This window comes from Dermacentor albipictus, chromosome 1, assembly GCF_038994185.2.
Source record: "Dermacentor albipictus isolate Rhodes 1998 colony chromosome 1, USDA_Dalb.pri_finalv2, whole genome shotgun sequence".
Lineage (NCBI taxonomy): Eukaryota > Metazoa > Arthropoda > Arachnida > Ixodida > Ixodidae > Dermacentor > Dermacentor albipictus.
Window position 1 is genome coordinate 158,959,584 of NC_091821.1, and position 27,023 is coordinate 158,986,606.

At 44.1% G+C, this 27,023-nt stretch overlaps 1 protein-coding gene and 1 long non-coding RNA gene across 4 annotated transcripts in view; one reads left to right on the top strand and one right to left on the bottom strand.

Annotated features, from left to right (window-relative positions):
- Nucleotides 1-19,965, top strand: part of LOC135910658 (PWWP domain-containing DNA repair factor 3B-like) — a 92,139-nt gene extending 72,174 nt beyond the window's left edge. For all 3 annotated transcript variants that reach the window (XM_065442693.1, XM_065442708.1, XM_065442700.1), the window contains exons 11-12: nucleotides 14,187-14,291; nucleotides 16,970-19,965. In XM_065442693.1, coding sequence (XP_065298765.1) covers nucleotides 14,187-14,291; nucleotides 16,970-17,194 — 330 coding nt within the window. In that variant the 3' untranslated portion in view covers nucleotides 17,195-19,965. The remainder of the gene's footprint in view (nucleotides 1-14,186; nucleotides 14,292-16,969) is intronic.
- LOC135910908 (uncharacterized) lies at nucleotides 221-27,023 on the bottom strand. The gene is made up of 3 exons (XR_010567160.1): nucleotides 26,952-27,023; nucleotides 3,760-3,849; nucleotides 221-2,351 (listed from the first exon to the last, which is right to left on the bottom strand). It is a non-coding gene; the product is annotated as an uncharacterized lncRNA (long non-coding RNA).

Sequence of the window (27,023 nt, forward strand, 5' to 3'; positions counted from 1 at the left end):
CAGCAGTTTTGGGCAACAAGCATAGGCAGTGTACTAAGGTGAAGCATACCATGAGTAGAAAGGGCCCACTGTCACGGGACACAGTATGTATCCCTTAGTTACTGTGATGCCCAAATATGGGGCAAAGGTTCGTGTACTCAAATGTTTTAATGGTTCTCTTGGGCGGAGCCTCCGAGAACCCAATTGAGGACAAAGCCGTTCTTTTCGAACACACACACAAACTTTTAATGGAACTAAAAAGGCTTAAAAGAAATAGAAGAAAATAGAAAACATAAAAGAAACACTCAAATAGACATCATCGCAGAAAGAAACACACTTGGGGCTAGTATGGAGCTAACTAGTGCGCAAGTCCGGGCTTGCCACGGCGGCAGGGACACACAACAGTCTCGACACGGCGACATGCTGACGAAAGGAGTGGCGCCGGTCTCGCCAAAGGTCGTGGTGTAAGTCAATTGACTGGGTGACTGGAGCTGGCCAGCTCTGGCTTGGAGAGGTAAAGCAGGCGTCTTGGTGGCACGAACAGACGGCGGCGGCGTTCTGGCCGGGCAGCTGGGTGTAGAGCTCGGGCCCGTAGCCCGACTGCTCTTGTCCTGCCCATGGGCACAGAAGCTCGAACGCCGGCCTCGGGCAGCAGGCGGCACGACCGACGGGGGCGGCGTTCTGGCCGGGCAGCATGCGTAGAACTCAGGCCCGTAGCCCGACTGTTCTCGTCTTGCCCACAGGCACAGAAGCTCACCGGCCTTGAGGAGCGGACAGCACGCTCGGGTAGAGGGTGACGCACAGGAACGAGCTGGCAGGAGGCCCCGGTCGGGTGAATTCCTGGTGGCTCGGGTCCGGAACCCGACGGCCCGTCTTCAACGCCCGCTCCGGTGGTTGACCTCCTCCTGGCGTCGCTTCCTGGACCTCTCCTGGTGTCTCCTCTGCATCTCCCTTGCGTCTCTCCTTCTGCCAGCGCACCACGCTTTTTCTTCTCTCTGGCCGATTAGGCATTCTCCGATTGGCTGCCTGACGCCCCGTGGTCTTTGCTAATTGGTTCGCTTTTCTTCTTTTAGTTGTTTTTCTTGCGCCGCGCGTTCACGTGCCGGACGCTCTTCGGCGTTGTCGTTTTTCTCCTTCCAGTATGAAATTTGCCTTTGCGCGTGCACTCCTTGTCGTCTGCTCCTGACCATCCCGATCACCGCACCATGTCGCGCACCACACATCACAGTTACACACACGTGCACCTTCTGTCTCTTGTCACAGTATGAGCTCCAATCCACCTGATAAGTGCACTGGCAGGCCTTTAGAGCTATCTTGAATGGGCCTGTGGTGATTTGAGCCCTTAAAGGGACACTAAAGGTTACCAGAAAGTCAAGTTAAAGTGGTAGAGCAATGTTCTAGAACGTCTAAGGCGTCAATCTAATCGTGAACAGAGCTTTAGTAACCGAGAAATTGAGGTAAATGCATGACACGATTTGAGACCCCCCAGCGACATTCCGGTACTAGCCCGATGACGAAAGCACTCCTCATAATTTGTGTTACTAATACTCAACTACTCATATTAAAAATATCATTTCATTCGATTATAAGACGGACGAAAATGCTACTTGTCTACGTCTATTTGATTCTAAGAAAAAATAACATTTTGACGTGACCCTTCAGTAGTTTGGGTGGTCGAAAGGTTTCGTTTTCGCTCAACTCTGCACGCTCGACTCTGCGCCATGCACGCTTTGGAGTTTCAGTAGTTTCGTTATCCGGTCGTGCTGTGAGGGTTCTGCTGGCTCGCGAAACTTTCATTTCGAACAAGCAGTGAGAATGCCACGTCCTTGTGATGTCGTGGGAAGCCCTTGTTGCTTTCCCGCTCTGGAGAGCTGATGTCGAGGCCGCCGTCGTAGTACGCAACGACGCCGGCAGCGCGAGCCCTCAGCAGCAGGTCGCGCTCGTCAGTGCTCAAATCGCTGAAGTTGAGCCCAGCATCGCGAGCCAGTTTGTCGTTGTCAGGGTCCATTGCGACGAGCGTCGAAGTTTGCGTCATAGAATAAAGTACCAGCTTATGGTCGCGCATTTCCTCTTCCGCTAGCCACCATAATCCCGCTGTTTCTGGCCGCGCCTTTGCGTTTTGCGCAGAAAAGCCGTAGCGCCGTCTGCGGACGCCGTTCTACTGACCGATGGCGCAACGTAACTATGAGACCATGATGTCAGTACTCCTCGATTGGAGGGCGGGCGATTTGAACTGCGCTAGAGGTACGCGACCGCTTCAGAATGCGTTTTCTCTTAGAATAAGTCTCTCCTTGGCACGAAACAAGCGTTTCGAGGTTTCTGGGATGGTATTTCAACAGTCCACGTTCACTTAATAGTAACCTTTAGTGTCCCTTTAAGGGCAGTAAAAGGCACGCATTAATATTTTCCAGATTTCCACCCAATTTCTTGGATGTTTGCACCCCCTAGGGAGTCTGAAAAATTAGTCGTTGACTGTACAGCACTATACGTTTGTATAGGATTTCGAAGGGGATGAGTGTTTGTTATAGCCAATATTGATGTATATTTATCTAGGTTTAATATATTCAGGACCGACGATACATGTAACTTGATGTACTTATTTGAATATGAGGACTATTTGTTTTTCATCTTACTCTAATTTTATGAGTTTCTAATTATATTCGAAGAAAATTTTGCAATAAATATCAGTTCCTCAGCTTTCACTGAATAGGGCATCAATGATTTCTGTATGGTTAAAGAAATCCAATAAGAGCAACCTTATAGCTCTGCCTACACCAGTACAAGAGTGGCAAGGCTTCGCAACTGATTTTTTCTGGTTGTTCAACGATGCACTTACGTGATGCCAGCGGGGGGGAAACACCAAAAAACCAAATCTCATTTTACATAAACAGACCAAATACCTAAATGCAGAGGCAGTGGAAAAACAAAGCACCATTACACACATCAGTGCAAGTTATCATGTAAACAATTAAGTGTTCTACATGCCTTGCTAAGTAATCGGCACCACTGGCACAGGAGCATGCGTGCAGTCATTTGGAACAAAGGTTGCAGGAATGGCTAGGTATTTCTGGCTGAGTCAGCTTCACAGTCAGTATAAGTGTCCACTATGCACCCACCCTTCATAGTTGTTTTGCCCTAACCATAGTGTTTAACTATAGTTATCCAGCATCATTTGACCTTAATGAATGATAAAAAAAGCTTGGAATATCCAATCTTACACTGAACACAGCTTCAGTAACAGGGGCCACTAAGAATTAAACCTGACATTTTTGATATAGTTGAATCTCAGTATTACAACATTGCATCTGACACAAATGTATCTTCATAATAAGCATATTCTCATTGCATGCTTGATTTCAATGGGAAAATGCAGAACCTCATTGTTATATTCATCTCTGTTTGTTATATCAAGGTTCGACTGTATAGCTGCACAAGCTACTCAATACTATTTAGGTTCAGTGCATAAATTTCATAACTGCAATAAATTTGCCTGCAGAAAGGTTCCTTTTTTGAGCAAACCTTTAAAGTATCAAGTGCATGCTTGGAAGGACACACATTAAGCCCTACAGTTTTCTGCAGAGAAAGCAAATATTACCATTTAGTATGAAACATGCATTCGCATTGTCAAGATATATATTATAAAATATCCATACGAAGTGATGTGATTGGTGATTCCAACTTAATTGCATGTTAACTAGGCCTGAACATAGTTGGACAGTGCCAGAGTAGTACAGATACCACTGCATCATGATGACAAGGCAACTTAATACAAAACCTTACATCTGCATTGTTGGCATCCAAAACCAAGAAATCCCCAAAGCGGGTCATGTCCCTCAAGCTTGACATGGTTCCAAACTGCTTTCCCAGGTTCTGCAAGATTAACAAGGTGCTATAGGGCCATGCTACACATAACAAAAAGGTTAAAATAAACATTTTCAAAATCTTGCAATCCTCTAAACGGATTGTGACATTCTTGCTGAGAAAGTTTTGACATTTTGACATTCACCTTCATACAGGCCAATTGATGCATTGTGGGGACAGCACAAATTCAAGCAAAAACTTTACGCACAATCTCTGGCACCTTCAGTTGTCACCAATAAAAATACTGCAGCTGCTGTCTGCAGCCAAAGTGCCCTGCCACTAGTTTTAGGGAAGACAGGCAGTGTTGCCATCTTGGTGGATATTCCACCAAATCTAAAAGACTAGCCTTCTTCCACTGCAAATTGCCTTTTAGCAAACAGCAGACGTTTTAACAGATAATGAATTAAGATTTGGGAATAACAAACATTTCACTAGAATATGAGTCGCTTAGTGAATATTTATTAGATTTGGAATATCCTGAGCAGAATATAAAAACTGAAAGTCGAGCAAGTTGGTGCGGATTCATTGTTACCGACAGCATGACCAGACAAAGGACAGAAACAAAAGGAACACAGAGCAGTGACGCTCAGCTGCTCTTATTTGAAGAAATAAACAAAAGGCAAAAGAATAATACACATGCAAGAGTGCATATTAAAAAAAAAAAATTCCCGGGCTCAAGCTAGACATGTTGCACAAGCATTGCTGCAGACTGCTAGCCCATTTTTACCACACATACGCACATCAACATTAAGAATATAAGAAAGTGCCCCCCCCCATCCCATATTAGTAAAAACGAAAGAAAAGTATGTCGGCCAGGCATGTGTGACACTGATTGATAAGGAGGTAGAATTCTTCCGAAGCAATCATAAATCAAAATGTGGTGACATTCACAGTGCACAGTAATCCTCACATTGGTTCTCCCTCTTTTTGTTTTCTTTCTGTTTTTCACTTGCTTGTGAGAAAGTGTTGCTAGCCTTAAAATTTATGCTAAGCAGACATGACCTTGCTACTGGTCAAGTTCAATTTCACAATTGAAACATGTTCCTCAAATGAAAAAATCTGACGGCACCTAAGCACGCCGCTGAGTGGTCCTTCCAGTTATGAACTCCTTACGGGCAAGCGAGCATGTTCACGCTTGGCCAATGCTGCCTAGATAGCACAAAGCGGTGCACTTTGATCTGTGACGTCATGCTACCTTGCCCAATTGCCATGTATTCTAATGCGGACGCTCCCGAGTAAGCTGCTTTTGTCACGCCGAGCTTGGCGATGGAAATTTCGGTCCAAGTAGCATGATGTCATTAATCAGAGTGCACAGGTCTGCTATCTAGAAAGCACTGGTTTAGCCCAGCGGGTAAGACACTTGGCTTCTAAACATGGCGTCATAGGAAACTTACTACTGTCAACGTTTTTCCTTTCGAATATACTGTTTTTTTTTGTTCATTAATTTCTTTATAGTAATTACCGAGGCGAAATTAGAATGCAGGCGGGAGCTTGCGCGGACAAGAAACGAGCAGATAACACAGGCTTCCGAGAGAGCAAGGGTGACATGGTGTCGCAGCGATGCCCTCAAGCAACACCTGGTGTGCCAGCGTAGCAGCGGGTTTTCCCTTTCGCCCGCTCTGCTCTGTCGAGGCACGCATGTCACATAGCGTCCCAGCTCATGATAATTTAGGTGCCGTTTTGGTGCCACACATGCTGGATTTTTCGCTAGGGTGTCTACCAAGCTGACACTTCCAGATTCCTTGAGTTTTCCAGGTTTTCCCTGAGTGACACAGAACTCTGTTACATGTCAAGATGGACTGACACCATGTCGCCCGGTGCTGTCACTTTCTAGTAAGCATGGTAAAAAAAAAACACTCCATCCAGTTTGAATAATGAGTAGTGTTTATTTTATTCAAAAATAAAACAGAAGGGAAGCATTAGTAAAATGCACAGTGACTAAAATATATGTGAAAAAAAAAAGAATGGTAAAGCCCGTTGCAAATTGAGTCAAACATTTTCAAATACGAATAAAAATAGATGCATAGTGAAGCAAATATTTTTGAAAATGAGTTATTTCTATCAACTGATAGCAAGCTCATTGGTAGGAGCCCCGTACTTTGTCACAAATGAGATTCTCGCTCAGCAGCTGGAAAGTTAACCTCAACTGTCCTGACATACTCTGAGCCCATGCACAACACCTCAATGTTGTGCTTCACTGCTTTAGAGACTTTATTTTGGTTTGGATGAGGGTCACTTTCCTTTTTGAGCTCAAGCTCCTTCAAAGAAGCGCTAATACACTTCCTTTCCCGCTCATTCCTCAATGCGTCTATCCTTTCTGTTCTCGTCTTCCTTCCACCGCGCGTTTGCCCCATAGACCATTTGAAGCATCCTCTTGGTCAGTTGTACAGTCAACGGCCGATTTTTCGGACTCCCTAGGGGCCGCAAAAATTTCCGAAAAAATGAATGCATGTTTTTTACTGCCCTTAAGGGCTCAAATCGCGACAGGCACATCCAAAAAAGCTCTGAAGGCTTGCCAGTAGACTTACTAGGCATATCAGTGATCATACTGCGACAGGAGACTATGGGTGCATTTGTGTATAATTAAGGAATACATACCATGTCCCGTAAGAGTTGCCCCCTTCCCATGTTTGTTAAGCATCACCGCAATACTCCGCATATGCTTCACCACGTACCATTGCTGTATTTAGGAGAAGCGGACTTTTGGGAACTGGCATTATGCAACGCCCCGTGCGTTCCCTAGTTTTGAAGTCAACCGCGAGGATTGCAAAGGCAGAGTTTGTGCCATTGCTGACAGCAGCGAATTTTTTCAATGAAAAACACGGCACTGAACGACAAGGAACTTAATAGCGAACGTCAAAGCAGCTCGGCCTAGCGTTGTAGTGGTGGTGGCTACAGCTGCCAGCGAATCGACGTAATCGACGCCGCCTCAAACTGGTGCAAGAGCGCCAGTTAGAGGTGGCGAGATAATCAAAATGGCAGTGTTGGTGGCTTTGATGAATGCCGTTTTGGACCTGGGATCCTGGCGAAAAGTTCGCAAAATCAGACGATGGTGGGTTCTTGCATCTGAAATTTTATATGTTCTTATGCATTGACTCTCTGGGGCATGTGGTGGTGCCATGAAGCCGTCCAAATTATCGGGCATGTCCCAAAAATCGGGCGTCCGGAAAATCAGTCGTTGGTTGTACACTGACAACTCCTCCAGCCGACCACATGGCGTCAAAGATTATTCGTTACAATTCCTCTCCGTTACTCGAGCCAGCATTAGCACGACTTTCATTCCCATTCAATAAGATTGCAGCTAATTTTCCCAGATAGAAGCACAAATTCATTGAGTATTTCCAGACTATTCAGAATCCCTGAGAATTCCTGGTTTTCCTGTTCCACACACCCTGTTCACTAAATCGGCACCCTGTTCACCCAATGGGCCATTTGATGCTTTCGCATCAATAATGAAAAAGTTAATCTTTATACAGGCTATTTGGGACACTGCAATTTCCGATGAAAGCAATTTCCACCTCTTCCAGAAATCCGCCTCAAAAGGCGCAACAGCATATCTGTCATGGGTGCATTTCCTTAAAGGCGCCCTGAACCACGGGAGCACAATAGAGTGTTTGAATGCCAATAACTCCGCTTCTGCTGAACGCATTGAAGTAGTAGTAGTAGTAAAAACTTTATTAAGAAATGGAGTGGGTGAAAAGGGATCAAAGAGCAATGGGTGGCTCCCTTAGTCCAGGGTTCCACTGGCCTTGCCCACCCGCTGGACTTAATGGAGGAGTGCCCTTTGCACCCCCAGGTCCGAGCTGGCGAGCTGTACCTCCCACTGCTCCGCTAATGATTGTTTGTTTGTGTACTTTTTGCAGCAAAGTATGTCTGAAGTGGCCTATTTTCACTTCAGATGCCTTTTTTCACTTTGATAAAAACTGGTTCAGGGCCCCTTTAATATCATGTGCAACATACTTGCACGAAAATTTAGAGCAAGCAGCAAGGGTGATCCATCCATCCATACATTATTAGTCTGTCTGGAAGCAAATAGAACATCGTATAACACGCCCTGGAGGAAAAGCGCAGAGGAGCTTGCATTTGTATATTAGAATGAACTAGTTTTTGGGTAGGCATCTTTCTTTAACACACACGAACAACACACGATCTCCAAAGCCAGCTTCCTCGGGAAATTAAGGAGAGACTTGGTTCAAGGAAAGAGACATGCGTCCAGAGTTTCACGTACAGGCACCTTGTCCACCCACATTTTAGTAGTGTTGGACTAGATTACATTAGCTAGTAAGCCAATGTGATGAAGTCGGAAAAGACAGACATCAAGCACCCCAGTAGCCTCTAGAGTAATAGTCAGCAAACTATTTTAATTTTCCGATCTTAGTTCCACTGAAAACCATGTACTCTTTTTCGCAATTTAACTAATTTCGTGACAATTTAGATTTAACGAAGCTTTCACCCATTTCAAGCATGTACTTTGAGCCTGAATGACTAGTAAATCTAGCAAAGAACTAAAGGAATATCAGCCAAGGCAAAATTTATTCCAAGCCTCCTTTTGCATGAAAAGTTTGAGTGGCAAAAAAGCCTTCAAAGAGCGTGCGCCATTCATCATGTTGGGAAAAAACTTGAGGGGGCCACAGGGTGTGGGACGTGCAGCAGCTCCCAGCACTCAAAGGAATACAAGAGCCGACCATTCCTTCTGCGCAAAGGCGATGAGGAGGGAGTGAACGTGTGGTAATGTGATCAAGCAAGCACGGGGAGGGGAAGGCATGCCTATCTCCTTCTCCCACCAGCCCGCAGGTCTCCTCCTCTCACGCTGGCCACGTGCCGTATTTTGGAGCTTTAAAGCTTGAGCTGAGCCGGTTGGTGCTTTGATGCGCATTGTTTTCCCGCGCGTCTACTGTTGACGGTCACGTAATATCAAGTTTCTGAGAGACAGTATGAAGGCTTCGCTCACATTGTGACAGGAAGTTCGTAGTCATTAAGCAATATCTGTTCATGTGTTTGCCTGAGCGCGTGACACCGATAAAACTGCTAGCCTTACTTTGTGTAGTTGTCTCTTTGCTATAACCATTGAGGCTCAGCCTCTCTAGCAAAACCGTGACTGTTTTTGTTGCTGCTCAGGACGAATATTTGTTTCCTTTTACACTTATTTTGAATTTGGGAGCATCATCTGACCACAGCTGTGGGCACTAGGCACAGACAGCCATGACTACAGTAGCCATGGTGCCCAGGATTTACAGCGCCACGTGACACAACATACGCAAATTTCAGACACCGTCACGTCAGTGCATTGCTCTCAGTGCGATCTACACCGCACGCACTGGCGCTCATAACAAGGATATTGTGGCCTGACCTTCCGATTTGCTTAGAAGTGTTCACTGACAAGGTACTATCCACATGGAATGCTCTGGGAATTTAAAGTTGTTTTTACTGCTGAAACTTTAAAACCTTGAATTGATGAAATTTGCTATATTTTAGCTGCGAGTACAACTTTATTATATCAAGGTTTGGCTGTATGTATGTACGTACGTATGTATGTATGTACTTATGTATGTACTGTATAGTAAAAGGTTGGTAATTCATATCTCACGGGACCGGGAAGAATGTTTGAATTATCAGAATGCCGAGTTAACGAATGAACAGGAAAAACAACATTAAAATCAAGTTGGAGAAGCATACCTTTATTTACTGAAGTATTTTGCAATAGTCTTCTGCTTTTTCGCGCAGATTCCGGCTGACATCACAATTTTTCTAAACTCTTCCAAGTAGCGAACAGCCCGCAAACTGTTGGAAGTGCTCAGGCAAACGTCCTCCAATATCAAAAGCGCCTCCGTGACTTCTCGTGAGGCAAGATGAGGTTGCGGCTGCACCTACTCGCAGGACTCTTCGTCTGAATCGTGGTCTTTTTGGGTGCCCGTGACATCATTAATAATTTCTTCATCGGTCAGGAGATCAGTCGTGGCAACACAATCATCAATAGCGATTTAGTCCTGAAGGGTCACATCTGTGGGAAGGACAGCATCGAAGGTCGAGCAGTCATTATCGGTGGACTCGGCTAACACCTCATCGGCTACTGCCGCATTCTCGGGCCTCACAAATACCACTGTGCCAAAAACAGTTGGCAATAACTTGCGGAGGTATATTTTTCTACATGTGGACGATGATGTGCACTGCACCGAGTAAGTCCACTTAATACAGCTTTCCAACTTCTGAGCATAAGATTATTCGCTGTAGCAGGTGCTTTTGGTACTTCCTATGTCCGAAGTCTTCCAAGCTTTCCTGTTCGCCCTGTACTCGACAGGAAGGCTATTGATGTTTTTAAAACCACGTGGCTGATGTGCCTTCCCGATCACAACAAGCGGCGAGCGCTCCGTGCCAGTCATGTTGGCGGCAAGAAGCACAGTTATTCTTTGCTTGCACTTCTTGCCACCAATGCACGGGTCCCATTTGAAAGTCACCGTCTTGTCAGGCAGAGCTCTGAAAAATGGAGTAGTTTCGTATGCATTGAACGCGTCACTTGGTTCATATGCGGCGATGTGCTCAAGCAGCTTCACATTTTTCCACTGGGTAGTCACGCTTTCGTCAACGCTGGCCTTTTCGCCTCACACACGCTTCTGAAGACGAGTTCGTATCTCTCCCGAAACCTCGAGAACCACCCTTCTGAAGCTCTGAACGATTCAGTGCTCATCATTGCAGCGTACTTGTCACCTTGTGGCATGATGAGAGGTCCGCTCAAAGGCAGGTGCACGTTGCGACAGTCAGTAATCCACTGTAGCAAAGCTTCTTCAAGCTGGGGATGAGCTGTGGTTCGCAACTGCTTTCTTGATGCATGAAACTTCTCGCTTTCGAAGGCTTGAAGAATCTGTTAATTTTTCACGTTGTACTTGGTCATAATGTGCTGTCGCGATTTGCCGTTCTTCAAAGCCTGCAAAATTTCCACCTTAGTCGCCAAGTTCTTGGCTTCGTACTCCTGCCGCTTTGCCGGCGTTGCCATCACTGTAGCGCTCGATGGTGGTGGCATGCAAAACATGGTCACAATGAAAAGAGAAAACTCCGCAAGAAGATATCATGCCGACTCAACAACACAGGAATATGGTGTCGAAAGCGCAGTGAAGCGAAGAAAGGAGACACCGACGTTCGCTGATGCTGCGATCGCCCCCACTAATTGATGACTATGGCGATGCCTCTCAGGTTTCGGTTTCACTCCAGTGGTGCCAGCACTGCTTTACCACACTTTCGTGTAGCGGCAGCCGTCAGCATTTGTCCAAATTAAGCAGTGCAGGGCCGAATTCTGATGAATTAACGAAGGTTTGGTCCTATAGACTAACATGCACTTTGGCCGGGACCAATAGAGCCGTTCGAATTATCCGAAGTCCCGAATTAACAGGTGTAAAATAACGAGTATGGTGGCTAGAGGGGGGGGGGGTAGTGTGACGGGCGGGAGCGGAGGGGTGCACAAATTTGTGATGAAAGATGGCAGCCCCAGTAGGTGGCGCTCGCTGCGCGACAGGTGCCAGCGGCGCTGGCTGGTTTCGCGTTGGGCCGCGTGCGCAGCCATCCGTGTTAACACGCACGCCGCATTCGTGTTAACAGGACATGAACTAGTCATTTTGTTAGTTCGTTGAAAAGCGTGCATTTGAAATTGTAAATGGTGCTACTTAACATAAACGAAAACCACAATATCTTTGATAGACGCAACTGGCAAGCGGCGTTTAGTTTCTAATTAAATGTTTCTCAGCATTGACCAGATTTGACATGTTTCGCCAACTTCATGTGAATTAATCCATTTACGTGAGCGCACTCAAACTGTGTCTTGAGTATTTGTTTCTTTATGGGCTTTGTTTGGAGTGTAAACTGCTTAATATTTTCTCCTATAAGAAGCAATGGTTCGCGTGTTTATTTTTTGCTCTCGAAGGTTTTGTTCAGTGTTGAAATTATTTAAATTTAATTTTCTCTTTTCCTTTTCCTTGGATAGCTTATATTTTTAGAGTAGAAATGGCAATGCTGTAGTCAGGGCTCTGTTGCACCGAACATTTTCATTCATTATTTTTTTTAACTGTTTCTCTCCCGTTTCGTCGCTTTCTTGAAAATTGATTCTGCAGCAGTTTTCTCAAGTATTTGCAATGAATGCAGGGGCCGTTGCTTTCACATAAGTAAGTGCACTTGATGGAAAAGTAACCCCCAGCAAGCGATATGTATCTTCCTTGCTTCTCTGGTTTCACGCCGCAGCCTCCACACAATATAAGTGCATGTGTGCTGTCGAGCACTGACTGCGCTTCCTCCGGCGAAGAAACGGTGCACTGTGAGCGCAATTGACCCCTGAGGAATACAGAGCAACACAACGATTCCGGTTGGTTGCTTTCCGACTTGAATTTCACTAACTTCGGCACCAAGATGTGGTCAACCTGCTCGCCCTTGAGCTCACTGGCTCTGAAAAACACACTGTAATGTTCACTTGGAAACGTTACCTTATTCCATGTTGCATCAGGTAGGCAGACATTATGACACGCACGCTCAAGTTGCATGGCGTGCTGTTTATCTGAGGCAATGATATCTGGTATATCTGGCCCCTGGCGTAGCAGCCTGTGCACTACGGTGTCTTCTTGCTGGGCGTCTTGCCTATTGATTGCGTTCAGCTTTTGCCGTTTTGCAGCAGGTCCAAGCTGCTCGCATATATTTCTCTCTTTCCTTTTCATCGAAGCTTTCTTCGTGAAATACTTAGGTGCCTCAGGGAACACAGTGGGCACGGCGTCTGCTTTCAGACGCGGACGATCGCGCGGCAATTCCACAACCTCACCGTTGACTGTGTGCCGGTAGGTCCTTTCGACGAATCTTTCGTCGAAGTGCCATTCACAAACCACGCTGTCGTTGTTAAGCTCTTTTTCAGCCCGTTTAATATCGGAGGCCACGCGCGGCAGCCGCGCGTGGCCACGGCAGCTGTAGCAATGAATAATCGCGCCGCTCCAAGAAGGATGGCGTTGCGGGCGGCTGCGGTGGCGATGACACCAACGCGGAGCACGGAACTGTTGCAACACTTGAAAAATTGCACATTCTACCAAAGAATGACGGTCGCCTCGAGGATCCCGGCTGAAAATTAACTTCCAATTAAACAATATTACTGGATGAGGACTTCGAATTATCGAGCGATTTCTTCTATAGGATTACATGCGATACTGATGGGACCAGCACTTCACTTCTAATGAACCGAAAATTCCAATTAAGCGGCTTCTAATTATCGGGAGTCGACTGTATAATGTAACTTTGTGTTTGGTTCAATGAGAATCTTTCTTGGAATTTTCACGCCGCAAAATTATTGTCTGATCTAAGTAAAACAGTTGGTTGTATAAAATCTCATTTGTTGCCCCCCTAGTTAAAGATATCCTTGTATTACGCACTTCTGTACTCAAGGTTATCATACTGTATTCTTGTATTGGGGAACTACTATGTCCAGTAATTACCGCTATTTCAGAAACATGGCATCCATTACAAAACAAGTATATAATTTCTGTCTACTTAAATTCCATCGTCATCGTTTGTACTTTTCTTGTCTAGATAATTCCAGCATCCGATATGCTCTGCGCACGAAATGTAAACTTTTTCTAACCATGCACACCAATTGTGGCAAGCAAACACTAAGCTACCAAGTTGACACAGTAATAAATCAATTTCCTTTTTAAACTGAATATTACCTTCCTCAAAAACGTTTTAAATGTATAAAAAAATGCCTATTGTAACAGATGGAATGAGATATTTGGTCAATATACTATATTTTATTTCACTACCTTTAATATGATTTTCTCTTACACTCATGCTGTCAGCTTTGTAATATTGTTCTGTGTTCTATGACTGACATTTTTAATATATTTGTCAAAAATTATGTATCTTTGTATCACTCATGCAATTAGTTGTGTATGCTTGTTTAGTTATTCTTTTTCTGGTACAAATTTCATGCCTGTTGACTTACTGCGTCATGCATATTACAGTGCTTGTAAAATTCCTGGTGAAATTGTTGTAAAGTGCTTGTGCACAATGCCAGCTGCTCTATGGGTGATTAGGACCTTGTCAGGCTTCTTGCCTTTTGCTTGATGCCTTCTTTTTGTCGAAAAGGAATAAACTTTCATTTTCACTCTCAGATAAAAATTGTGCCATCAGGTGAATGCTTCATTATTTGCACGTTTTATAGTAATTCACTAAGTGCACTGCAAAAACTACTTTTGCTCAAGACAACAGTGAACATATGCCACTGGTCTTAAGCATATGTGAATTAACAGTTTTACATTTGGTTCAAGTTGCTTAAAATGCACAGTATCAGTAGCTGATGTGCAGTATGTCACGCTTTTTATTTTCAGCAAGAAGAGATTTACGAGTTCTGCTTTGAGCTCCTGAAGGCTAATTCAGACTTAGGCCCTACTTTTGACATTGCATCTTATGTCATCGAGGTGTGGTGCCCTGAGGTAGGTGTATAGAACTTTGATATTCCTTGCAATGCTTCCTAGCTTTTTCCAAGTATATGAGCCTTTTAAGTTTTAAAATGTGCAGCCAGTATTGTCTGCAAGTTGCCATACTTTTCTAGCCTGAATGATTGGCCTCCTGGAGCACAAATTTTTTCACCATGTGGCATTCAGTGGTAAGATTTGTTATAGTGTCCTTGATCAAAGTGCCTTGGAAGTTCCCCGAAACCCACACGAAGTGGGGGCAACCCCAAGGAGAAATCGCTCCATGTAAGTCTCGACACCTAGCACCACTACAATTTCACACACAAAAAATTCATCTACGGTTACGGCAAGCAGCGCACACCTTTTGGCCATCACCATCTCCACAGGTCTTGGCTGCCTGCTATTCACAGTTCATGCACTTTCACAATTAAACTGCAATATCTTTTGAGGTTGCGTGCTAGTGCACCGTTGATTATCTTGGTGCGCGAAGGGGCACGCAAAAGTTGTCCCATGAGAGTGCAGCTCTTTAATCAAGGACTGCTGGCGTGCACTGGTGCGGTTTGTCAAGGATGAGGAGGCACACCCACTGCACACCAGTGCGGGTTATCAAAAATGCTATTAGTGTTCTTGTACATGGCTCCTGTAGGGAGCCAGAGTTGTGCAACTGTGTTCCATGTGCTACTTGCCCAGCCATTTGCAGAGTGCCATCGCACAGTCAAAATGGGCTGTACTGCACTGCAGGGAAGTAGGCACATTGGAAGCAACACCAACCCTCCACATAATGCAGCCAGTCATGCCCAATTGACATCGTCAGCTTCTGCCTCAGTGCCAGTGGTTGCAAGTGTTTCCTTGCTGTTGTACGGTGCACTCACTACTCTGGGACTGGTGTAGCATTCTGAATTGTCATAACCGCTGGGAAAGAGGTTCATTTTTTACAGTGCCGCACAGGAACTTTATCTTGCATCCTCAGCTGCACTGGCTGCAAAAAAAGTTTTTCTGTCTTTTGATCTAAGCAGGCCAGTTGCATAAGACAATGTGCCCACCAGAACTTATTTTTTTGTGATGTGAATGAATAAGGCATGCAGCTTCAGTCTACATGAGTACTTTGTTCTTTAGTGCATACTCTCGTAACGTGAATTCTTGAGGCAGTTTTGTTTATTAAGAGGAAGCTTTAGCTCGGGTGCTCCTATCTAAATACATGTAAAAGGAGAATTCGTTTTTCTCGGCAACCACTGCACCAAATTTGACGAGGTTTGTTGCATTTAAAATAAAAACTTAAAATTTAGTGACTGTTCATTTCGAATTTTTGAGTTAGGTCGTAAATTTTTATTAAAAATTGGCAAAAATTGAAAATTTTCACGAAACGAAACTATGAAGTTTACAACTCTGTAACTCAACCATGAAAAATGATAATACAATTCTGTGAATTGCATCTCATAGTACCTCTAAAGCGGACAAAATTGATATGTTACACATTAATATAAAAAAATTTAGTAATATGGCAATACAGCTTTTGCAGAACTCTTGTAACCAACGTAACAAATTCATGTAAGATGTAAATGACATATCAAATTTGTCTGCTTTGAATGATCTAATGGATGCCGTTTTCAGAATCGCAATATCTGTTCTTGATGCAGAGCTATGAATTTGTAAACGTGCTTCTATTTTTTTCGAATGGTCGGATACTTGAACATCTTTTTAACAAAATTCAAGCCCTAAATCGAAATTCCGCTTCCAACAGTCACTAAAATTTAACTTTCTCTCTCAAATGCAAGAAATTTCATTAAAATCGGTCAAGGGGTTATCTCAGAAAAACATTTTTGCATTTTACATGTATTTGAATAGGCCGCGTCGGAGTTGGGCCCGAGCTAAAGCTTCCTCTTAAGCACATACAGTAACTTTCTTTGAATCATTGGTACTTGCTTCATATAGTATTTCTCAAGGAATTCATCCAGATGAGGTTGAGCTTTCATATTGAAACATCACAATCTGCATGCATAATGAACATTGTAGCTATTTTATGAAAGCTTGGCATTATGATCAACCCTTCGCATGTAAATATGAAAGGCTCACAGATGCTGTCACCATGCACTAACGTGTGCTCAGCTCGCACCGCATCTTGAGCAATTCCAATTAGATGTAAGCATACAAATTGGGGATATATACTCGAAGTGAGAGATTGAGTGCTGCTCAAAGTCAAGAAAGAAAAAAGAACGTTTATAAACCTAGTATGCTGCTGACAGTGGTTAACATGAGTGGCTGCTGGGTGCACAGGGAGTGGCTATCCAGCATAATCTAGGGGCTCAAGATAGTCCAGCTTTGCACAACTCTTGGCCCTCATGGGGATCAAGGGACACTGCAATCTATTTATTGCCACTTTTAGTGATGGCGCTAGCATTACCTGGTTCATACAAAATAATGTTTTCCAAGTGCTTGGCCTTTTTTGAAAGGATGTGCCACCTACCACCTTTCGAGAGACAGTTTTTACCTTCAATGCATAATGTTCACACTGCTATATTCTGGAGACATTCCACCATATGTTGTTGCTGTGTGAAATAGAGGTGTGTGAAAAAATGCGAGTCTAATGAAGCCAGTGGTTTAGGCTCCCTTCTTAACAGTGCACATTGTATTTGCTGAATGCCTTATTACTGATGTGTGTGCTAAGTGCTGATGTTTTTCTTACATTTGCGACACAGGCTGTGATGAAGGCTCTGAGCCTAACACGTGGCATTAACATGGACAAAGCAGAAGAAGTCCTGCTGCGAGCGGTGATTCATACCAGGGCCGAGTTCGAGGCACACCGACAAGAGTTTTCCTCCACTCCTTTAGATCCTGAAGCAGAGCGGGAACGTTCTGAGCGCATGCATACTGAAATTCGGGACAGTGGCATTGCAGATGACATTATTGCTGCACTCCTCTAAAAGGCTGCACAACCATTTTTGACAGCAGTTTCTTTGCACAGATTGCGTTTGCTTAAAGGGGTACTGACACAAAAAATTTGCTTTTGCTTTTTTGCTTAGTGAGATAGCTACCGACACCATAGTGGCAGTGTAGTGCATGAATTCTATGAACATTCAACAAATCAATTATTATATCTTAATGCGTTCGTTTAAAACCCGCCAAAAGCAATGTGGCTTCATGGCATAGGGTGTGTTAGCAAGCACATCTTTTACATCACGAAAATTAGAGGTAGTGTTCAGGTCATATTACAAATGACTGGTACTCAGATCAGGCAGCTTGGTGGGCCAGGTGCAGTGGCCACAAGCCACACAATCGCCTTGTCACTTAACGCTTGGCTTGCCACTTTGGCCACTCACGCCTCTTTTATTCTGCACTTGGCATTCTACACTGCTTCTGTGCTGTGGCTTCTCTTATAACAAGCAGAATTTTTCCCACTTATTGTGCTGACCTTTCGGCAACATGATCACAGTGCGCCTTTGACCATTCCACTGGGTCGACCTGCACTTGGGTGATACCGTGCAACCACAACCCCCAATTTCCATGACCTGTTGGATGTTCTGGTCAAAACACACAGCATCGCTCTATTTGGGCTATGTTTTGAATTCATTGCATCAAAAGATTGTATAAATATAGTTTGTTGCATGTTTGAGGAATTAAAGCTTTGTACTTCCGTTACAGAATTAGTTTCTAGTTAACTAAATAAGCAGAAAAGGAATGTTGTGTCAGTATTCCTTTAATATTAAATTTTTATTCTTTGTGTATATCCACACTTGTGAGAGGGCTTTCCAGGTCCACTAATTGTGTGTGGTTGCAGAAACATTGTGTGTTGCATTCTTTTGTTTCCTACCACCATAATTCTAATGCACATATTGTGTGAAAATATCATTCAATCTTACCAGTCTGTTCTGAAGTATTTGTTTTTTGGGCTAAGTCAGCACAGTATTTCTTACTTTTATTCTTAATTTTGAAATTTCTCGTTTAAGATGTTTGTTTTATTTGAATGTTCATTATTGCAGTTCATAAATTTTCTAAACTATAATTATTGTTTATGCATGATTCCAGTGAGTGGATTCTCATTCTTTGTGCTTTTCCTGGTATGTGTAGTGTTTTCTTTGCCTTGAAACTTTTCTGCGTATTCGCATGTCTACTTGCTGAACAATTTGTGCAAGCCTATTCATCACTTAAAATTATTTTGTCCTCACTTGTTACTTCTGGGAATTTACATGTGATTTTCCTCGGTCATTTGTGCACATTTTTCTCAACAGTTGGTTTTGATAATTCATGGCAAGTAGGTAAAAGATGTCTTTAGGTTAATTTGTGCATTTGGCAAAGTCCTAAATATTTATTTCTGCCAGTAGTTAGTGTAGGGTTAAATGAACTGTGTTTCTTTCTTCTGGCGCAATTGCATCATTTCATATAGAAGAGCCATTACAATTCCAGTAACCAGCTAAGGGGAAACAATTTTGTAAGCATGACTCACCAATGCTATTTCTGGTAGTACTGGTTCCAATCCGCGTGCATTCTTTTTCTTTATCTCTGTGTGGTGTGGGGTTGCGTGAATTGTCTTTACCAGAAATGTATTTCTCGCTGCCCTTCCTCGAGTCCTTTATGTCTGCTCGATGAATTTTTCCTGACTTCCAGCTTTTGTTCATAATGTAGTTTTCAGTTCACTGGCATGTTGGCTAGTGGTAAGCAGTAATGCTTGTCTTGGTTGATGTCAGAAATGTTAATGGCTCCCTAACAGACTGTTTCATATTTTGATCTGGGGCCAGCTGCTTCAAGCACTTTACCTTTGGGTAAATTTGCCATAGCAGTTGTAATGCTTCAAGCAAGTGGCTGCAAGTTTCTGCACAATAAGTTGTCAAATGACCGACCAGTGATACTGGCATGAAACTTCTGATATTTTTCATTCAACAACTTGCTGTGCTGCAACTGCTACTTTTGCAAAGTTTTTTTACTGTGGCTATAATTATATCCACGGGTATATTGCTTCGTGCCAATAGGCCGAGAACATCAACACATCACAAGTGTATGTGGCTAATGTTAGTGGGTGTCCCAGTTGCTGGGCCTGCCTGCATTGGCTTATGTTTCTACAGATGAATGCAGAGTTAAGCATGTTTATTCATTTATCTCATCATTACATTGATTCCTCTGAAATTTACATTGTGTATGGCTAGTGCGGCCAGCTAGGCAATGCTTGATTGCTTATGTACCTTTTAAATTGCATATTTCATCAATACATGTAATGGTTACATCATGTAAAGTATGGCTGGTGCTTTGTTGTTGTGCCATTTGATTACCTGAATTGGTTTGTACAGGCGGTTCAAATGAATGCACTAGACACCATTATTTTCATCTCATTAATATATATTGTCCATAGTGCTAGATTTGGACTATCTCTGGCAGCTGAGCATATTCCTGGTATATATCTTAATTTTCTTATTGGAGCAACAAATAAAATCAAACTTAAATGCAAAATAATTATGTTCATTTCACTTGGACTAGCTCGTTCTCTCTCTAAGCAAAGTTCTGCTATCAGCTACTGTTTTGTTTTCACCCAAAACCAGAGATGTGCAGTAAACAGCAGCAAATGGCCAGCTCTACTGCAGTTCATGTAGGTTTCTTTTGTCTCAACATAAAACACTGTGCTGTCTGAGAAATGAATTAGGTATTCTGTTGCTTGTAAAAGGTATTCGAGTGGTGCTTGATTAAAAATTTGCTGTTCCATCAACATTATTTTTTTTTTACATATGCATCAGTCATATTGGTTTGCAGGAAGCAACACTGATCTGGATTTGTGAAGCCTCAAATTTTTTGAAGTGGCCATTTATTTGCTGTTTAGTGGGCGGGAAGGCTGTGGGCATCATAACTGTCTCACATTTGCACGGACACCCGAATTGTCCTGCGGCCAGGGATGGGGCCAGAAAAGCTTACAGCCACTTTCCACTGACTTGTTTGCTTACTCAAAACTAGATGGCACTTCCCGTATGAATACCCTAAATAAAGCCTGGAGTTCTTTGCCTCAAGACTCGCTAGGGGCATATTTAAGCAGTCCCATTTTCTTGGCGGCAGTTCATTCAGGAAACGTCTGGAAATTCTTAAAACGTAATTTTTCTATCAGAAAAGTCTGCTTGCTTTGTACAGACACCGACAATAATAACTCGTAATATGGTCCCTAGAATATTGTCTATCTGCCGCCCGCGCACTGCGCTGTATGGAGCAGCAGGCTGGGCACTTCCTGAATAAAAGCACAGAGGGGGCTGCGAGCAGTCCTAATGACTATCCTACTGCTGTGCTCTTTGCTGTCGTCTGCTTGGCGCGGGTGGGTTTACCACCTCTTCTACGTCTCCGGTTTTTCACGAAGTCACAATAATAAAAGCACAAGCAGAGAAAGAAAAAGTAGAACATTTTAAAATGAGAAGATGCAAGTAATTGCATTTCGCCAATTGCATCACATCAGGGATGCACGCTCAGTGGCCTTGTATTTGTCTTTTTTTCCTAGAATTTTTCATATTCACGAACCTCTTCCCATTTCATCAGATGTGTGCTGTAATTTGTTTACACTGTTTTCTGAAGGTTCTTCATTCTTTATAATTTGTTTTGAATGTGCTTGATTACTTGCGCGGGATTATCACAGAGTGGAACGTACTTCCACAATTTTATCTAATGTCGAAACATATTCGGGTGCTCGCCTTGACCACGCACAATATAAACTTGACATGCTTGCTTCACTTCCTTGCACCACATCGGCGCATGCTTCGCAAGTGATATCTTTTTTCGTTTTGTTTACTTTTGCCGTCTGCAATTTGATCTAATTTGTGTTATTTGTTTTTGCTCACCCTTAACTGGAAGCGTTTTCTTTTTGTCTTCTATAGGTTTTGAGTGAGTTTGGGTTTGATTTTTTTACCCTCTATTATGCCAAATCGCACACCTGTACCTCATGTTTAGACATGCACAGCATCCGCATGCCAGATCTAGTATGCTGATGACGTGTATGCCATTCATGGCCGGGAAGTACCGATCACGCAGCGGTAAAAAAACAAAAGGCGCGCAAAATATATGACTTATTGTTGCGGTACATAAGCCATAAACTCACTGAGGACGACGTTTTCTTGCCATCTTGGATCAGCCAAAATGGACTGAAACGTCTACAACTATTCAAGATGGCTACAAAATGTATTTTCATGTATGTCCAGAGGACATCCTGTGAAAGACATTTAGAAGACGTCTTGTTAACCTGTTCTCAGTTTACATCTTGCTTAGATAGTTAAAAAACATTTCATAAAAATGTCTAGAAGGTATCTGTGGTGATCTTTATCTAGATATAGGTGTGAAATAGACATTTCGGTGCATTCCTCTGCTTTATACGGTTAGCTATACAGTGCCCGAATTGGCCATACAGCTTACACTTAAATAACGTGTACATGCACTGCCTTTCTTTCTGGCTGTAATTTTACCATCCTGAAAGGTACCTATTTCCGTTAGCCGCACATGTGTCGTTGTACTATATTTAAAATCGTAGCATCTATACATATTTCACAAAAAAAGAACATGAAACAAACAATAGCGCTTGACTGAAGCAAGCATACATAGAAGACTCAAGGCATTTCACCACGTTAATTGTGAAAACAGAAAAAAAAACTTTAAAAATAAATTGTTTTGCGTGCCAAAAGCACAATCTAATGATGATTCAGACTGTAGGTGGAGACTCCGGGATAATTTTGACCACCTGGGGTTCGTAACGTCCGCCTCAATCCAAGTGCGCGAGCGTGTCGTACCCGCGACCTTGAGCTCCGCAGCGTAATGATATTGACACGTGCGTTTGTTTATCTTTCTCAGCTTACCCCTTTTCACCGTTTAACAAATGTTATCACTCAGCGCAGGACATGCTAGCATGTGTTTAAAGTTCCTTGAATGTTACCAATGAATTCTATCCACTGTCATCATCGAAGCTTGTGTAATCTGACTATATGCATGGCACGAATTGTGTCGTACTTTCTGGAAGATACGCCGGGCACCAGCAATTACTCTGGAACATTCGATGACTTGTGTATGGAAGCGGATGCGCTTGACCCGCAGTTCAGATTTTCGACCATCGCCGCTATCTATGCTTTGGGTGTAGCTTGTTTCTCTGGGCAGAGGTTCGGCCCATAGTTTCACCATTCACAGTTTTGCTACTGTGTTCTTGAGCGTCACTACCACATGACAATATATAGCCACTACACTTAAGCTACCACGGCGGGTAACAGAAAACGTGCGCCTACGCTGAGCAGCTGCACAATATTAGTGCGAGCGCTAGTTTCGGGTAGATGGATAGGCGAGTCCAATTATATATTTTAGTTGCAGAAGATTGTGCGCAGTGACTCGGGTTTCCGCCTGGCCAGTTTTTCTCAAGTTGTCACAATCGGCTTTTTGTCATGGTGCTGGTTCAACCTCTACACCAGTGCCTTTTTTGAACGTTTCTCGCTTCTAACTAAATCTGCACATTAAGCTGCATTACAATTGCGCTTTCTAGGTGTTCAGTCAACTAGTAAAAAACTAGTATCGCAAGTTAATTTCTTACCCTTTTCACCGTTGTGCACTCCCATGTTATGAGACTGAATCATTCATTCTATTGCTCTTTAAAATAAATGCCTATATATATATACACACACATTCAAAAGCTATAGTTAACATGGGTGCTATACATATTCATGTGCGCTTTGGGGATAGAGTAGCATATCATACATTTCATCTAGACGCATTTGTTCTGCCCAATTATTTGCAACAACAGCTAGGCAATGTTAGAAGTGTACCACGTGAAGTGTGTATCATCCGGCAACGACAGTGGCAGAAACTCGGTGGACGAACAGAACCACCCCAACGAGGGCAGGCAAAGTAGATCGCGAGAACGCCGATCGACGCAGAACAGCCAAGCAACCAGTGCAAGCTTTTTTCCCGGAGGATCGAGCAGTAGAAGCCGATCTCGATCTTACCAGAGACTAGGTTTAACTCCGAGTGCCACCGACTCCGACGGGACATCGCGGAAACGGTCGAGTTCCGGGAGACGAACGACCCCGACTAACAGCGGTCCACAGGTGAGCTGGGCTAACATCGTCTCTTCTCCCAATGCTCAGTATCCTAAGATGCAGGCTCTCGAGGCAGAACTCCAACAAATGAGGCAGTTAATAGAACAACAGAGAACCGAAATCACTAAGCAGCGTGCAGAAATCACCCGACTACAAGAAAGACAACAGGAGCGCAGTCAGACGCCGCGCCCAACCCCACCATCTAATCCCTCGCACAACACCACAGCACCACCACAGAAACTTAAGGCAGAAGATCATACAGACAACTCTTCAGACATATCCCCAAGATTCGAGAAACTAGAACATATGATTACTGAACTTGCCAACCAGATGCTTCAGCAACATCGGGAGAATGGTGCCCACTTGCAATTAATAAGCGCACGTCTAGACGCTCTGAAAACGAGAACCACCAACCTAGAGTCTCGGGTAGCCGCGACCGAAGCCAAAGTACTTCGCTGGGAGTCGAGATTTACATCCACGGCCTCCGGCTCCCTTAAGGGCGTGGCATTCAAACCCTATGACCGTCCGTCCCTATCCGAAATCTCCAAACCGATCGCTGAACCACCGCCACCTCAAAATGGCTCGCACTCCTAACTACAATATCTGGCAGCGGAACTGCCGTGGGTTTCGCCGCAAACGGGGAAACCTTCAGCAGTTCCTTGGGGGTAAGGCGGCCCCGGATATCATTGCCCTTCAGGAGACTGGAGGCCACGCAAAATTGGCAGGGTACAAATCCTATAATGCTTCTGGGTCGGATTTCACCACAGCTATTCTAGTTCACAGAAATCTAACAGCCATTAAACATGATATTGAAGAAGTCAACATAGACCACGTCTTTATTGAACTCATCCCTAAACGTAAGGAGGATGAAAGTGAATTCATTCTTAACGTCTATAGTAGCCCAAAGTGCCGACGTCACAAGTTCGGAACTCTATTCAGGAAGGCTCTCAGAATCTCTCAACAAAAGGCCATATTATTATTAGGTGACTTTAACGCTCCCCACACTGCATGGGGATACCGCACAGAGGTAGTCAAAGGTCGTAATCTTTGGCTAGAAGCCCAACAGGGACTGACTATCATCACAGAACCCCAGACACCCACCCGTCAGTGTTGACGCCACTCCCGACCTAACTTTCATCAAAAACATAGGCAACTATGATTGGGCTAATACCGGGGAAAGCCTCGGTAGCAATCATTATATCATAGAAATCCACATTCAGGCGGGTCCACCCCGCAAGAAGGGCAAACGAGTTTCGCTCACGGAATGGGACCCCTTCGCCAGATTCGGGAGACAACCGCCACCGAGCATATGAACGATCACGAGGCCTGGATCGGGGATCTCAGAGATTGCGTGAAACGCGCCACGAGGGAATTCCCTGAAGACGATGGTCTGGTCGAGGTAGATAGCCGCCTCCTACACTTGTGGGAAGCCAAAAAGAGCATGTAAACCCGCTGGAAGAAGAATAAACTAAACCGTACACTCCGCTTGCGCATCGCGCAAATGAACATAGAAATCGAGGAATACGCTAACCAATTAACCAAAAACCAATGGGAAAAGGTATGCGACAGCATGCAGGGACAACTCGGTCTAGCCAAAACGTGGAATCTCCTCCGATATATTATGGACCCGGATAAGAGTAAATCCGAGCAGAGGAAATGCCTCAGTAGGATCACTCACCAATACCAGGGCACGAACGACGAGCTCCTAACAGAGCTCAAAACCCGACATAGGCACAAATGCACAAATCCCCCAGAAGCCATACACTGGTCCGGAGAATCTTAACCTAGACGCACCCATCCTAGAGGCTGAAGTACGAGCCGTCTTGCTGAAACTCCGAACTAAATCTGCACCAGGCCCCGATGGCATAACAAAAAAGACCCTCCGAAATCTAGACGACGTATCTATCACTGCCCTAACAGAGTACTTCAACCGCTGTTGGGAAACAGGTTCTATCCCCTCGCAATGGAAACATGCACAAATAATATTCATACCGAATCATGGTAAGCGACTACAGCTCTAGAACTTACGCCCGATCTCTCTGACCTCATGCGTAGGAGAACTCATGGAGCACGTTATACTTAACCGCCTCCACAATTTTGCGGAGGACAACAACTTATTCCCGAACTCCATAATTGGCTTTCGTCCAAAACTTTCCACGCAAGACATCATGCTTCAGCTTAAGCATCAAGTTCTGGACCACATACCCAAGAATGATACCCGGACTGTCCTGGGCCTTGATCTTACTAAGGCCTTTGACAACGTAGCGCATCAGGCTATACTAGAGAATCTGCAGTACCTAGGTGTGGGCCAGAGGACCTACAACTACATCGAAGATTTCCTCAACCACCGCACAGCGGAACTAAGAATAGGAGAACTACACTCGGACAAGATCCCTCTTGGAAGTCGTGGCACACCGCAGGGATCAGTCTTATCCCCCTTCCTCTTTAATTTAGCGATGATCCGATTACCGGAACAACTTAATCAGATTCCAGATCTACACCACAGTCTGTATGCCGACGACATCACGCTGTGGGTGGTTAAAGGTAGCGATGGGGATATAGAAACCACGCTGCAACAAGCTGTAGACACGGTTGAAAAGTACGATACCGACAAAGGCCTCGCCTGCTCCCCGCAAAAATCAGAACTCTTCCTACTCGGAGCCCCTACAAACCGCAAATCCGACACTGCGCCACCCCCAGAAATCACTGTGCGAGCCGGAGGAGACGCGATCCCGGTGGTGACCACCATCAGTGTACTAGGCCTCTTCATGCAAGCTCACGGGCGCAACGGCAACACAATAAACTTGAAGCATGCGTTCAGCAGACGATGCGACTCATTTCAAGAATTGCCAAAGTGTCTTTCATGCCAGAGTGTCTCTGGCATGAAAGAAGCCAACCTCATAAGGTTGGTACAAGCCTTCGTTCTCAGCCGCATCACCTACATCACCCCGTACCTCTGCCTCAAAGCGGCTGAGAGAGAGAAAATAGAGGGAATTATCACAGGCTCTTGGGCTACCTATAAGAGCGGCCGACGTTAAATTGCTAGCCCTAGGTGTGCACAACACCCTCGATGAACTTATAGAAGCGCACCTTGTATCTCAATACGAAAGGCTAGCTCAGAGTGCCGCCGGGCGAAACATCCTCCAGAATCTCGGCATCAACTACGAGTCGATGCAAAGCATTAAAATAGACATTATTCACGATCAGAGGCGCCATCTCAATATTAATCCGCTCCCTAAAAACATGCACCCCGAATTCCACAAGGAAAGGAGGGCCAAGCGGTCCAAAACCCTACAAGTGTCTACCTATATTGGAGCACTTAAACGGACAAATTTGCTATAGGAATAAGTTTGCAGTCCACTTGAACTTGTCACGTTTGCAAGGGTTTTATAAAAATCACATTCGCTAATTAGCGGTATCTTTCACAGCAACATATACTGAATCTATTTTGTCCGCTTTAGATGTGTTATTAGGTGCAGCTTACAAGATTGTTATATTGTTCCTTATTGCTTATTCCTTATGTCGCAGAGTTGTAAACTTGATTCTTCGAAATTTTTGATACCTTTTCTAAAGATACTGACGGCATAAAATGAACATCTGCTTCCAGCACTTACTAGATTTTACATTTTATTTAATGCGACAAACTTACCAAATCGAAATCGGTGCAGCGATTGCGAGAAACTCGAATTCGCCATTTTCACATTTACCTATTCGGGAGCTC